This window comes from Aulonocara sp. 'chitande type north' Nkhata Bay, linkage group LG3 (assembly GCF_057382095.1).
Source record: "Aulonocara sp. 'chitande type north' Nkhata Bay isolate Kocher_YH1m ecotype deep benthic linkage group LG3, A_spYH_male_GT1.1, whole genome shotgun sequence".
Taxonomy (NCBI): Eukaryota; Metazoa; Chordata; class Actinopteri; order Cichliformes; family Cichlidae; genus Aulonocara; species Aulonocara sp. 'chitande type north' Nkhata Bay.
In genome coordinates, this window is record NC_141346.1 from 4,038,440 (window position 1) to 4,052,941 (window position 14,502).

The window sequence follows — 14,502 nt, forward strand, 5'->3', positions numbered from 1 at the left end:
AGGCAGCGTTATGTTTATATTATCAAAAATCAACAGACTCATATTCATGTTTCTGTCACAGAGTGGTGACCTGTTCAGGTGCACCTTTGCTGTCATATTTGGATATTAGAAACTTCCTCTTTCTGCTTGTTGGACAGTCCAGTGTTTCTTCTTTCCAGAGCTTAATGTAAATGAGTCCCTATGTAACTGATATTAACAGTGTGTCTTTGAGTCAGTGGGAAAAACTCTATATTTTCATATTGAAATACTGAGTACAAAGAGCGTGTGTGTGTTAGTACAGATGGTTATTTACTGCACAGCTGTCTGCATGAACACCAGAGAAGAACCAGATGTAAGTTTCAAACCTGCAGGCTCATTTCATGTCTGTGTACAGAGGTGCTGTGTGGACCACATTTGAACTGTTCCTTTTTTCTTCTTGGACAATTTTAAACAGATGATCATTTATTAAGAACAATCATATATTTCTTACAGCAGTGTGTGACAAACTAGATATCTGAGTTTAATATAAAGTGCTGCGTGTCCATCAAACACTGAAGAGCTGCTGGATTCATTGTTTCCTCCAAATGACAGAAAAGTCATTTTCATGTGACAGAGTGACGATGCAGTGGAGTCTGTTTCTGCTTCTTCTGATGGGTGAGTGATCATTTTACCAGGGCTCCTGATTGTTTCCACCTGAAATCCTTTAGTTTGATCAGGACTCATTAAACAAATGAACCCTTACTGAGAAAATCAAGGATTGACCTGTAAACTGGACAGTTTGATGGGAACATGAGTTTCCTGCTTGTATCAGCAGATATCCAACAGTATTTCTTCTGTTTCAGGTCAGTGTGTCTTCATCACATGTCAGCTGTATGAGTACCACTTTATTAAAGAAGAGATGAGCTGGGATGAAGCACGGGCATACTGCAGAGAGAACTACACAGACCTGGCCAAAGTGTTTGACCTGACAGACATGAGAAGACTTCAAGACTCTGCACAGAATCAAACAGAAGCCTGGATTGGACTGTACAGCAAGCCAGGAGACAACAGGACGTGGCACTGGTCTCTGCCGGGGGAGGAATACACTGAAAATAAGACCTGTTGGGGAGGTACAGAGCCAGATGATGGAGCATACCCTGAGAACTGTGTAATGACAAGCATGGCGTGGATAGATTTCCCATGTACTCACACATTTCAGTTCATCTGCTATAACGGTGAGAATATGTGGACAGTAATATGATAATACAATACTTAATAATGTTATAATGTAGTTTATAATCTGTGTTATATCACATGTTCTTGAAAGAGGCAGTTTTAAGAAGGAGACGGATTAGCTGATAAAGATGTTTTTGTGTTTTTCTGTTGACTCGACAGAAACGATGAAAAACAACAAAACCTTTCATTTGACTGAGACGTCTGTGACCTGGACTCAGGCTCAGAGCTACTGCAGACAGCATCACACCGACCTGGCCAGTGGACTCAATCAGATATACAGTGAAGAGTTTAAGAAGCTGAAGAACTCTACAGCCTCGTGTATCGGCCTGTTCAGAGACAGCTGGAGGTGGTCAGATGGGAGTAACTTCTCTTTCAGATACTGGGACTCATTTAATGATGGACTAAACAACAGGACATGTGCTACGACTCTGTTAGAGAGATCAGGAAGATGGAGCTCTGCTGGATGTGACCAAAGAAAGCCTTTCTTCTGCTATGATGGTGAGTTTACACAGATTTATCTCAGCTGTTTGTCCAATAGATGAACTGCTGGAATCACTGAGAGGATTTAGGTCAGTGTGTTTCTTCAGCCACTTATTTTTTTTTCTTTGCCTGTCCCGTTTGGCTCTTTTGCATCAGAATTATTGTCTAAAGGCAAAGAAAGATGCCCAACGGATTCACTTTACCAAATTGACCATCCCAGCCTTGCCGTAATGGTCTATTTGATTCACCTTTTATTGTTTATTTTATTTATTTTTTATTTTCACTTGCTAGATATGGGACAGACTTGAATGAGGAAAAGAAAAGGGAGAAAGGAAGAGGGGGAAAAACAGCTGAGAAGAGGGACGGGGATAAAGGGCAAAAAAACAAAAAACAACTAAATAAGCAGACAACAAAAATACATATATCAATCACCTGGATCACCTGCTGAGAAAGAAAAAAGAAAGCAAGCAGAAGAGAACAAGAGTAATAGAATAAACAACATCACAATGATATATGGGAATATGACAGTAAATACTAAATGTTAAACATTATTGTGCAGCACATAAGATCAACAGAACACAGTGTGCTTTGAGGTAGGAGCCAGAAAGGGTGTAGTTTGTGGGTGTGATCACCCGTGTGTACACCTGTGAGCATGGACGCGCTTGTTTTTTTTAAAAGGTTCCTTCATGTAATGATCTGCTAGAGGGTGTGGGGGGGCCACAGCCCCGTCCTCCAGGGCATGAAGCAGGTATGGAGGAGATCAAAACTCCAGACATCCAGAGGCCCCCAGAACACAAGAGACCAAGGAAGACCAACAGAGGGGCAGCCGCGCCACTGTCTCAGAAAGAGCTGAGGAGAGTCCCAGATGAGGGTTCACCCAGCAGCCGCGGAGCAGAAGCCAGGGGGGGTTGCAGTGACGCGCCCGTGAGCTCCACCGGCAGCCAGCTGTGCCTGAGTGACCGAATCCCAGGCCGAGGGGCCGAGGGCACCCAAACCCCCGAAGTGGCCCGAGCGAGCCCCAGGCTCCAGGCCCCGATAAGCGGCCGCCAAGGAGTGAGCCGGTGTGTACCTGGACGCCCATCCCCGGACACAAAGAACCACCAACGCACCGACACCTGAGGGAGTCCGCCACTGGCAGGGGAAGTGGTGGTAGGGGGAGATAGGCCTCCAAACCTTGGAGGGCCTGAGATGTCCCCAGAGAGGTGGCGTCTGACACCCAACCTGACATATAGACACAGACACAAACATCCATTCCCACCCTCATGCTCTCATATGCACTTGCTCCACACTCAACCAACGTGGAGACAGACATAAAGAGACGCTGTACACACGATCACACTCCCCAAGCGTACTCTACGAACCAGGTCTAGGTACCCTTGCCCCTGGTGGGGGAAACTGCACCCAGACCCAGGTGGTGTTACCCTTTTCCCTGCAGTGGGGAGAAGCAGACCGCCCTGACTCTGCAGCAGCAGGGAGGCCCCACACTCCAGACCCCAGTCGGACGTCCAACTCCTCCTCCCAGACCCCCCGCTCCAGCAGGCAACAGAGAACGGGGGTGAGAGAAGACTCCAAACCTCCCTCCACCCGCTCATTGTAATGTTGATGCATGTGTGTTCTAAGGTGCATTTAAAACCCAGGAGGGCTTGGAGCTACCTGCCAGAGAGCAGCAGGTAAGCGCATAGTCCCTCCTGCTAGCCCTCAATGTCTACGTTTATTTAAAATTGAGAGGTGGGCAACGATGCCAGGGGTGAGGTGTACACCCCGATGGTAACTTGGACTCCGTGTAGCATGCCCACCCCCAAGATCCTATATGTATGTGTAATGAGGGTGTGAGTAATGTGAATGTCTAAGTTGTGGGATAAAATTGAGGCAGAGGCAGCCAGAAGGGGACAGAGGGGGGGGGGGGGGGGGTAGCCTCCTCTGCACCCTGGTGACATACCTTTACCCCAAGGCCCTGCATGTGCGGGTGGTTGTGGTGGAGCGGGAAGAGGGAGGCAGCTGGAGATGGGGAGGGAAGGAAGGGAGGGGCAAGTGACCCCTCCCTGGGGCCAGCTGTATGGGGGTCGAGCCCCCATACACCCACCCGCCCACAACCCCAGCAACATACCAACCAGGACCCAAGCCCCCGAGGCCCAGCCAGGGCCCCAGCCCAGAGACGGAGCGCCCCCAGATCCTCACGCCTGTCCCGGACCCACCCAGGGGCAGCCAGACTACCAGGTCAGTAACCCACGTCCATCAGCACAGACCCTCCCCTAGCCCCGCTGCACGCAGCCACAAGGAAACCGTCACCTAAGAGTCAACAGAGCCCTTAATAGGCCATGACCGCTACCCCGGGTTGAGCCCCCCAAGGAAGATGCTCCTAGGGAACCCCCTGATGCCCTAAGCCTGTCCCTACCCCCACACCAATCACAACAGCGAAGGTGGGACCAAACTATGACCCCCCCCCCCCCACTAGGTGATGGAGCTGATCAAAGGAGCCCAGAGCAATTGACCTGATGTGGTGGCAGAGGCTGTATCAAGACTAATGTAATCTAATAGATAATTTCTATATTGGTTAGAATTAAGATTATTTTTATTTTTCCAGTTCATGAGGACTGTTTTCTTGGCTATGCATAGGGCAGTGAAAACCATATGGGCGATATTCTTTTCTGTAGTGACATTATCTAAGCTGCCCAACAAACACACTAAGGGGGAAGTTGGAATGTTACATTTCAGACATTTTGATAAGTCTTCACATATCTCGCGCCAAAACTTCTGAACTGGTGGACAGAACCAAAGAGCGTGGATATAATTGTCCGGTGAATTGGTTTGGCAGTGTGAGCAGTTGTTGGAGGATGTAAAGCCCATCTTTAACATCCGATGACCTGTATAGTGCACTCTATGTAATATTTTGTATTGAATTAATTGAAGACTGGGATTTCTAATTAGATGAAAGGTTTTTAAGCAAATCTGAGACCAGAAGTTTAGGTCTAAGTTAACTGATAAATCCGCTTCCCATTTTGCAATAGGAAGTGATATTGATTCATCTGTTTTAGAAAGCATTCTGTATATTTTGGATAGTAATTTGGGGGGTTTAAGAGTAAGAAATTGAACCACACTTGGTGGTGTTTGTAATTCAACTTGACCCGGTTTAAATTTCTTTTTTACTATGGATTTAATTTGTTGATATTCTAAAAATCTTTTCTTGTTGATCGCATATTGTGTAACTAGTCCGTCAAATGAAATAAATTCTGTTCCTTCTAGTATATGTTCTAAATATTTGATTCCTTTGCAACTCCAATCTGAAAAGTTTATGATATTATTGTTTTGTAATATGTCAGGGTTGTTCCAGATAGGTGTACGTTTGCATGGGATTAATGAAGACTCCGCCAATTTTAGAAACTCCCACCATGCTGTCAGAGAAGAGCTGATGTTGATGCTTTTAAAGCATTCATGTCGTTGGATGTTTGAGCTGATAAATGGCAGATCTGAGATCTCTAGATTATTGCAAAGTGCTTGTTCTACATCTAGCCAAGGTTCATCTAAGAGGGTGTGTTTTAGCCATCCTGAGATAAACTGAAGCCTGTTGGCTAAGAAGTAGTGCTGAAAGTTAGGTAGTTCTAATCCTCCTTTATCCTTGGTCTTTTGTAGTGTTTATAAGCTTATACGTGGGGGTTTATTTTTCCAAAGGAATTTGGACATACATGAATCTAGAGATCTGAACCAATCTTGCAGCGGTTTAGTTGGGATTATTGAGAATAAATAATTTATTTTGGGTAATACCATCATTTTTATAGCGGCAACCCTTCCCATAAGTGATATGGGTAGACATTTCCATCTAGCCAGATCATCTTCTACCTTCTTTAAAAGTGGGATATGGTTTAATTTAATTAGATCTGCAAGTTTGGGAGAAACATTAATACCTAAATATTTTATATTTCCTGATTGCAGTGGTGTAGAAGAGGAATTATGGAAGGAGCAATTAATCGGTAGGACTGTAGATTTTGACCAGTTAATTGAGTAATCTTATATTCTTGCAAAAGAGTTTATCAATTCAATCACCCCAGAGATATTGGTTTTTGAGTTTTGGAGAAAGAGTAACACATCATCCGCATAAAGGCTGATTTTATGTTCCGCGTTCTTGCATTTTATGCCTTTAATTACTGAATTCTGACTAATTGCTGCTGCTAGTGGTTCAATAAAAATTGCAAACAGTGAAGGGGAGAGTGGGCATCCCTGCCTGGTGCCCCTCAAGAGACAGAAGCTGGAGGATGTCTGGTCATTTGTTCTAACACAAGCTGTTGGGGAATTATATAATATTTTTAACCAGTTAATGAAAGAGTTTCCAAAACCAAATTTGTGTAAAGTTGCAAATAGAAATTTCCAGTTAACTCTGTCAAATGCTTTTTCTGCGTCTAAAGAGAATATTGTAGTTTCTAGGTTTTTACTGTATGAGTAGTCTATCAAATTAAGTAATCTACGTGTATTTGTTGATGAGTGCCTACCTTTTATGAAACCAGTTTGGTCAGGATGAATTAAAAGGGGGGTTATTTTCTCCAGTCTCTTTGAGAGAGCTTTGCAGATTATTTTAAGGTCTACATTTATAAGGGATATTGGACGATAGCTTGAGGGATATACAGGGTCTTTGCCTGGTTTTAGCAGGAGATTAATGTTTGCAGAATTCATATTTGATGGAAGTCTGCCCTTTTCTTTAATTTCCAACAACGTTCTGTAGAAAACTGGTGCTAGAATCGACCTGAATTCTTTGTAGAATTCTGCAGGAAAGCTGTCTGGACCTGGAGCCTTATTATTGAGGCGATCGTGGCTCAAGAGTTGGGAGTTCGCCTTGTAATCAGAAGGTTGCCGGTTCAAGCCCCGGCTTGGACAGTCTTGGTCGTTGTGTCCTTGGGCAAGACACTTCACCCGTTGCCTACTGGCGGTGGTCAGAGGGCCCGGTGGCGCCAGCCTCGCCTCTGTCAGTGCGCCCCAGGGTGGCTATGGCTACAATGTAGCTTGCCATCACCAGTGTGTGAATGGGTGGATGACTTGATATGTGAAGTGCTTCGGGGTCCTTAGGGACTAGTAAAGCGCTATATAAATAAAGGCCATTTACCATTTATTGGGCATACTTATCAGAGCTTCCTGGAGTTCACCTGGTGTCAGTGGTGAATCCAGTGCCATTGCTTGAGTGTCTAATAATTTTGGAAGAGTTATGTTGTCCAAAAACTGATCAATTTCCTTTTTAGACGGGTTTATTTGTGGTGAATACAACGTTTTATAGAAGTCTTCATCTTTTTTTTTTTTTTTCATGTTTAAGTAGTGATGTATTAAATCTCCAGTTTTTACTTGGCGTGGTATTATTCTTGTGCATTAGTGTTAAAGATACAGGACCATGATCGCTGACAGCTATAGGATGAATCTCAGTGTCTGAAATGTTACTCAGCAGTGAGCTGCTGACCAAAAAATAATCCAGACGAGAGTAGGAGTGATGGACATGTGAGAAAAAAGTATATTCCTTACTGGTGGGGTGAAGGGAGCGCCATGCATCGCAAAGACCAAAGTCGCTCATATACTGTTTGATTATATTTGTGGACTGCCAGTTGCCCTGAGTTCCTGCTGTATTGAGCCTATCCATGTCTTCATTTAGTCCAAGGTTGAGGTCGACTCCAAGAACAAGTGTGCCATCTAAGTGTTCAGAGAGTGCACTGAAAAAACCGTGAAAGAATGAGGGATCATCAACATTTGGACCATATGCACTTGCAATACATAGCTTTTTATCACGTATAGATAGTTTAATGATTAAGAATCTGCCCTCTGGATCTATAACTGTATCAGGTACTGTGAAATTAATATTTTTATGTATTAAAATTGCTGCTCCTCTTTGTCTAGAATTATAACAAGCTGAGAACACATTAGGAAACTCAGGTGTTTTAAGTCCATTCGAACCTCTAAGAGGTCTGTGGGTCTCTTGTAAAAGGACAACATCTGCCTGTAGTTTTTTGAGTTGATTAAATATTTTTAACCTCTTTTCTCTGGAGCCAGCTCCATTTATATTCCATGTAATGAACCTCAGTGCACCCATAGATGTTTGTGTGTAACTAGGGGTGTATGCTGTGTGCGTCGCTTAGACAGGTGGAGAGAATACATCACTTGTTCATAAATAAGGAGAAGGAGAGAGAGAAAATGTGTGGCGAGATGCTCCCTGAGTCTGACTTTGTGTATGCATAGTTACTAATATGAGTAGGCTTGGCTTAAGTGTGTGTATCCTAAACGACTGTGTGCGCTGTCTGACTGAAGTAAATGTGCTGCCGTTGAGCGCATGGTGCGTATGTGTCGAAATAAAGGATGTTGTTTGTGGATGAGTGTCGAAGCAGGTGATCGAGGCAGTGAAAGGAATAAAGAAAGAAACCAAGGACAGGGGTGAGCAGCATAAAAACAAGAGGGAGGAAAGAGAGAAAAAAAAACAAGAAGGAAAAAAACAAACAAACAAAAAAATGAAACATTCCAATCAAACCACTGATGGGGAGTGACGGTGTTAATTCTGCTATCATATCACACTTAAGATGCGATTTGATACCGGTAAGTTATACAGATGTTAATTTTAAGTTAATGCAAGTTAGTGTGAGTGGATAGGGAAAGGGTGTAGTGGATTCTTATCTGTTGTGAAGTTAATACAGCCACGGAGTGATGTTGGGGTCGCGGTGGAGCTGTCCGTCCATGTACAGCCGGTCCACAGCGATGACAGCGCGGGAGCCCTTCTGGATGAAGCCGCATCGGATTGGGAAGAGGACCCTGCGTCGTTCCAGGATCTCTTTGGGGAACTGGTCGTTCACGCTGAAGTCCGTTCCTTTTAATTCCCTGCCGCGGCTTTTCACATGTTGCTTTTGTTTGAAGTGGCCGAATTTGGCCACAATAGGACGTGGTCTCCCGGCCGTAGCCCGAATGGCGATGTACCCTATCGAAGACGATGTTCTTCACCGTGTCCTTCGGCAGCTTTCATTTCATTTCATTTTCATTTATTTATTTATTTCACACTTGGTACAACAATTCAAACAAACCAACCACACTTTCTATCAATAAAGCACTACAACCATGTGTGAAAAGGAGCAGGAAGAAGAAAATATTCTTATTAAACCCCGCCCCCTATCTACAATCCAATTTATATTACAAGTGGGCACCAAAAATCAGGGAACAAACTAACATTAACATTTATCTCCGGTCCTAACCCAAACTAAACAACAAATTTACAATCAGAATATACCACTCCACATAGTAACAAGGAGAAAAATAAAATTAAAATAAATAAAACAAAAATTATAATGGATCCTTTTTCAATGAACTCCAATTTCATTCACATTCTTCATATTGCGTTATCGTTTTAAGCATGTAACGCTTTTTAAAACAATGTAAACTTATACAATTCTTTAAATTATAATGAAGTGAGTTCCACAGTCGTATACCCCTAACCGCTGGACTCATTAATCTTTGTTGTCCTAGCTAACTGATGCTTAAAATAAAATTTCCTTTTGCTATCTTCTCCCCCTGAACACAATAAAAATACTGTCATGGTCCTGGGTCGTGCGACCCAGTGTTTTGTGTTTAGTCTATTTTGATGTTTATTGTTTGTTTAGGTTCATTAAGTTATTCCAGCTCATTTGTAATTATATTACCCTTGTATTAAGCCTCCCTTGCCCTTCATGTGTTTATGTGTGTGTGTCTTGTGTTGTCAAGTTCATGCTGTCGCTTCTGTCATCTTCCCCTGTACTCCGTCTCCCTGGTTCGTGCGTCTACCTGTCATGAGTCATGTCTGCGTGGTTATGTTTAGTTCATGTCATGTCTAATCTCCATGTTTCCTGTTTTACTTTGTAAGTCTGTATTCAATGTCAGTGTATTCAGTTTCACTTCTCCTGTCCTGTCGTTAGGTTCATGTGTTTCAGCTGTGCTCCCATGTGTGGCCACTTCCCCTGATCATTATCTCGGCAATACCTCTGAAAGATTGAAGATTGTATTGTTAAAACTATGCTTATCTCCTGATTTATATAAGGGTATCACTTTTGCCACTTTCATTCGATCAGGAAATACTCCTGATTGCAACGAAAGATTAAAAATATAGCAAAGAGGAATACTTATACAATCTAAAGTCTTTTTAATTACAACCATGTCTGTACCATCACAGTCAGTAGATTTTTTATTTTTAAAGTTTTCTACAATTGCTGCTATTTCTTTTATGGTAGTATCAGCTAAGAATATAGAATTAACCACTCTACTTTCTGCTTTCCAGGCTTCGTCATTTTTTCTAATTAAATTTGCTAAAGTGGGTCCAACATTTGCAAAAAGGAATTGAATTCGTTTACTACTTCAGTCTTGTCATCGACAACTTGATTATTCTTAATGAAATAATTAGGGCGATCTAAGGGTGTGTTCTTGTTACCCAATACCTCCTTAAAAATATTCCAAATGCCCTTAATATTATTCTTGTTTTCCTGAAAAAGTTTATTATAGTAGTCTTTCTTGGCTTTCCTCAATATTAATACCAACTTATTTTTATAAACTTTAGATTTCATTTCCGCATTCTTAGTTCTCTGTGTTATATAGTCCCTATATAAATTATTTTTCTTTTTACACGCATTTGCAAGACCCTTAGTTATCCAAGGTTTCATATTCTTATTCTTTTTCTTATACTTAAATGATACCAATGGACAATGTTTATCAAACAAGGCCAAATATGTATTTAAAAATGCTCCGTATGCAACGTCGACCTCATTAACATAAACCTCCTTCCAGTCCACTTCCATGAGATCTTGTCTAAACTTGTTAATTGCCTCGTTATTTCTTAACCTTCTATGACTCACAAAACCAACCTCTTCCTTTCTTTTCACATTTAAATCAAAAGTAAAAAAGACTGGTAGATGATCGCTTATATCATTTATGATGAGGCCACTCATAATATTACTCTCCAAACTATTAATGAAAATATGATCAATTAGTGTTTCTGATTTATCTGTTATTCTACTCGGCTTTATAATTAAAGGATAAAATCCCTTACCAAGTAATAATTCAAAAGAATCTGACGCAGCCTTATCATTTGCCTCTTTACAAAGATCAATATTGTAATCACCACACAAACATACAGTCTCTTTTCCCTTAGCCTTACTCAATAAGTCTTCTACTGCCTCTGTAAATAACTCAATCTGTGACCCCGGTTTCCTATATAGGCACGTTACAATTACTTCTTCTTTCTATGTCCAACTCCACTGTCACAGACTCCATTACATCGTCTATAGCCACAGACATATATTCAACTTTTTTACATTTCAAATCACAATTAACAAAAAGTGCCGTCCCTCCTGCCTTCTTCTTAGTTCTGTTTACAAAGTATAAATCGTACCCTTCCATACAGAAACCCCCTCTTCTCATCTAACCATGTTTCAGACGGAGCAATTATTTGAAACCTGCCTCTCAAACTATACAGAAAATCTTTAATCGAAGCAAAACTTCTATAAAGGCTTCTGCAATTAATATGAATTAATGAAAATGTATTAACTATTTCAACTGTATCCCTGAATTGCTCCTCTGTATAATATTCACATGTGACATTAATTGTATTAAGCACATTCCTTTCAGAGTCAATACCTACTTCAATATCATATGATTTATTATCTGAGTCGTCGAGCATTATGCATAATTATTCTAAAACTATTAACCTCAAAAAAAGAAAGGGATCCTTAGCAATCGCACATTCATTTATCGACATATTTTAAAGTCCGTTGATCTTGTTTTCTTCCATGTCCAATTTACAATTTCCTTTTGTCCTTTTCCACCCGAAGTAGCATCTGTTCTTGTAAAGGATGACCTAATTGTTTTTAGGCTCATAGCCATGATTGACTAGCTTCAGGTGGGTTTTGATGAAGCTTTTTACCGTGGTCTCCGCGTCCTCTCCAGCGGCTTCTGGAATACCAGAAAATACCAGATTATCACGCATGCTCCGAGCTTGTAGATCAATAACGGTTTCTTTTATTTTTTTATTTTCTCTATTTAGCTGAGTAACATTGTCTGTGAGACATTTCACCGACTCCCTTAGCGTGGCATTTTCAGCAGCAAGCGTTTCCACCTGCTGCTGGCTGAACTGAGGGATTCTCGCAAGCATTTAAATTCCCGGTGAAGAATCTCCACCAAGGACAGCCTTGCATTGAAACTGGACATCGTTGGTCGATTGACTCAAGCATGTCAACAATATCTTTGCCGGCTGGCGATGTTGTGGGGAATCTGCCGGACGAAGTCTTTTAGACGACGGCGTCTCAGGTTTGGCCGGGGAAGCTGCACACTGGGCCTTCTTCATCACGAGATCCTGGAAGCACTGATCGATGTAATCTTGGAGAGTCTCTAAACTCTCCTCGTTGTTCTCCAGGGTGTTGGAGATTATTTAGACAAATGTTGTTAGTTATAAGACAATTCATAAGTGTATTTGGTAATACTGAAGCTTAAAGGAATTTGTTCAAATCTAAACTACCATTTGATTAAATTTTCTGCCAAAATCTCCAGTGTCTGACGTCAGTTACAACATGAGTCGCTTACCTTGTCCGTCACTTCCGTCACTTACCTCCTTACGATGAAGGAGAAGGAACCGCAGCCACTTATTTCTGCATGTATGTTGAACTTCTGTCACAGGTGAAGATGTTTAGCTGATGGTTGGAACAGAGATTTCTCTGTAGAGCTGCTGATTCGTCTGAAGAATCACTGAAATGTTTTCTTTTGTTCTTCCAGTGAAACTGGACCAAACATCCAGAGACTTGAAGTCCAGATTTAACTGATTTCATGTTGTCTCTGATTTTATGGCAGATAAACTGATTCTGATCAGGGAAAACAAAACCTGGGAGGAAGCCTTGAATTACTGCAGACAGACACATCATGATCTGGTTTCAATCAGCAACCCTCATCAGCAGCGATGGGTCCAGGAAAGAGCCAAAAACGCCTCGACTCCTTTCGTGTGGCTGGGACTGCAGTACGGCTGCACTCTGGGTTTATGGTTCTGGGTCAATGACAACCTAGTGTGCTATGAGAGGTGGGCTTCAGGGGGAAGGACTGAAGACTGTGACATGTCTGCAGCCATGACCACAGGAGGGCAGCACGAGTGGGTCAGTCAGAGGGAGAATGAGACATTTAATTTTATTTGTATAAAACACTAAAGTTTAAACCTAAAGTCACTTCTTAGCTGCACATGTAGATTTTCTGGGGTGAACTCTGTGTTTCTGCTCAGTGTTTACAGTCTCTGGGTTTGACAATGACCAACAGATTGTTACCTGCAGCTTAGACATTTGCAGAGAGCAGTCTGTGTTTCATGTCCTCTCCTTTACCAGAGTCAGGAGCATCTTGGTTTCTTCCTTCATTGTTGCTGGATTGGTTCATTATTAAACTGTAGCAGGATGTTTGTTGTATTTAGTTCAGATAAGGTGATGGTTTTAATGTTTCTGCTTCATGTGCTGTAAATCTTTGTATCACACCATTGTATCCTCAGCTTGAATTACAAAGCCTGTCACTAAAAGCAGGTAAAAACATGTTTGTGTCATGACTCCATATGAGCTCTATAATCTGATCATGTTTGTTCATGAAGACAAATAAACCTTCATTTAACCAAGTCTGTCACTGTTACAGCTTTCACAGGAACAAATACAAACAGCGCCACCTAAAGGTAAAACCAGGAAACTAACATGTAGCTCCCTGACATTTCCACAAATGAAGATATGCAATGAAATGAGGACTGTGTGAACCAATCAGTGATCAGAGCTGCCGCCAGTTATGTTAACAGTTTTTTACCATTTTGGTAAAATGTTTTTGTCAAAGTCTTGATTAAATATAATGATGTTGTCAGGCTACTCTGCAGCTCCTCTCTCCTTTGTTAAGTAACTTATTCTGGACAAAGCAGCAGGACAGATCTCTCCCCATCTCTGTGCGACCTCTGTAAACCTGGTCCTGTTTATCTCGCTGATTTTTTCCACTCTCATTCACGTGGACCTTCATCTGTTCAGCTTCAGTGAGTCTCCAATCCACTATGACGTCCTGACAAATATCAGATTTGGTTATAAGTGGCAGCATGTCAGACTCCTCCCTCTCTGTCTCCTCCACCATCTGAACCTCAGGAACTGAGAGGAGAACACAAGACAGACAGATGTCAGTGATGGCGATCCTCCATCATCTACAGCCACTGTTGTTCGGTCATTTCCTGTTTTATTTTGATAGTTCTACTCTGAGTTCCCTGATCTTCACTCCTGTTTTCAGTCACTGTGGACAAACAGCTGTTACACTCACCTCTGACTCTGAGAGTCACTGATTTCTGTAGCAGCATGTGTCCATCCTTGTTGTAGATAGTGCAGGTGTAGACTCCACTGTCAGTGAGGTGGAGGTCTTTCAGGGTCAGACTGAGGTCTTTAGTGTTCAGTGGGTCTTTGTTCACCTCAGTGCGCCCTTGTATGTCAGGCTGACTCTGGCCTCTCTGATACGTGTGGACCGTCACATTTTCATGTCTCCACAGGCAGGTTGTCTTTGATCTGAAGGGCAGAAGGACAGACTTTTCCCCCCGGGTCACCTCCACCATCTCCACCTGCAGAACTGACAACAGAACATGAAACAGACTGACATCAGTGAGGTGGATCCTCCATCATGTCCTCTGCTGTGTAACCAGCAGCTCCTGTTTTCAGTGTTTCTCTGACTTGGAGCTGAACTGATGTGTGTTGATGTGTGAGGCTGCACAAACAGCTGTGCAGCTTTTATTCTCACTCAGCTGGAAACAGCTGGACCCACACACAGGTTTACACATCTGGGATTCAGAATATTTTTCTCACCTGTGATATT

The 14,502-nt window shown here is 42.2% G+C and overlaps 1 protein-coding gene across 1 annotated transcript; it reads left to right on the top strand.

Moving 5' to 3' along the window:
* Positions 1-563: 563 nt before the first annotated feature.
* Positions 564-13,231, top strand: LOC147333575 (macrophage mannose receptor 1-like). The gene is made up of 4 exons (XM_086286387.1): positions 564-633; positions 822-1,193; positions 1,354-1,692; positions 12,493-13,231. The coding sequence occupies exons 1-4, from the start codon at positions 564-566 to the stop codon at positions 12,837-12,839; spliced, it is 1,128 nt and encodes a 375-aa protein (XP_086142513.1). The 3' UTR covers positions 12,840-13,231.
* Positions 13,232-14,502: the final 1,271 nt, after the last annotated feature.

Coding starts and splice junctions, on each gene's coding strand:
- LOC147333575 (XM_086286387.1), top strand. CDS start 564: ATGACAGAAAAGTCATTTTCATGTGACAGAGTGACGATGCAGTGGAGT. Junction 634..821: donor GTTTCTGCTTCTTCTGATGG/GTGAGTGATCAT, acceptor CTTCTGTTTCAG/GTCAGTGTGTCTTCATCACA. Junction 1,194..1,353: donor TCAGTTCATCTGCTATAACG/GTGAGAATATGT, acceptor TTGACTCGACAG/AAACGATGAAAAACAACAAA.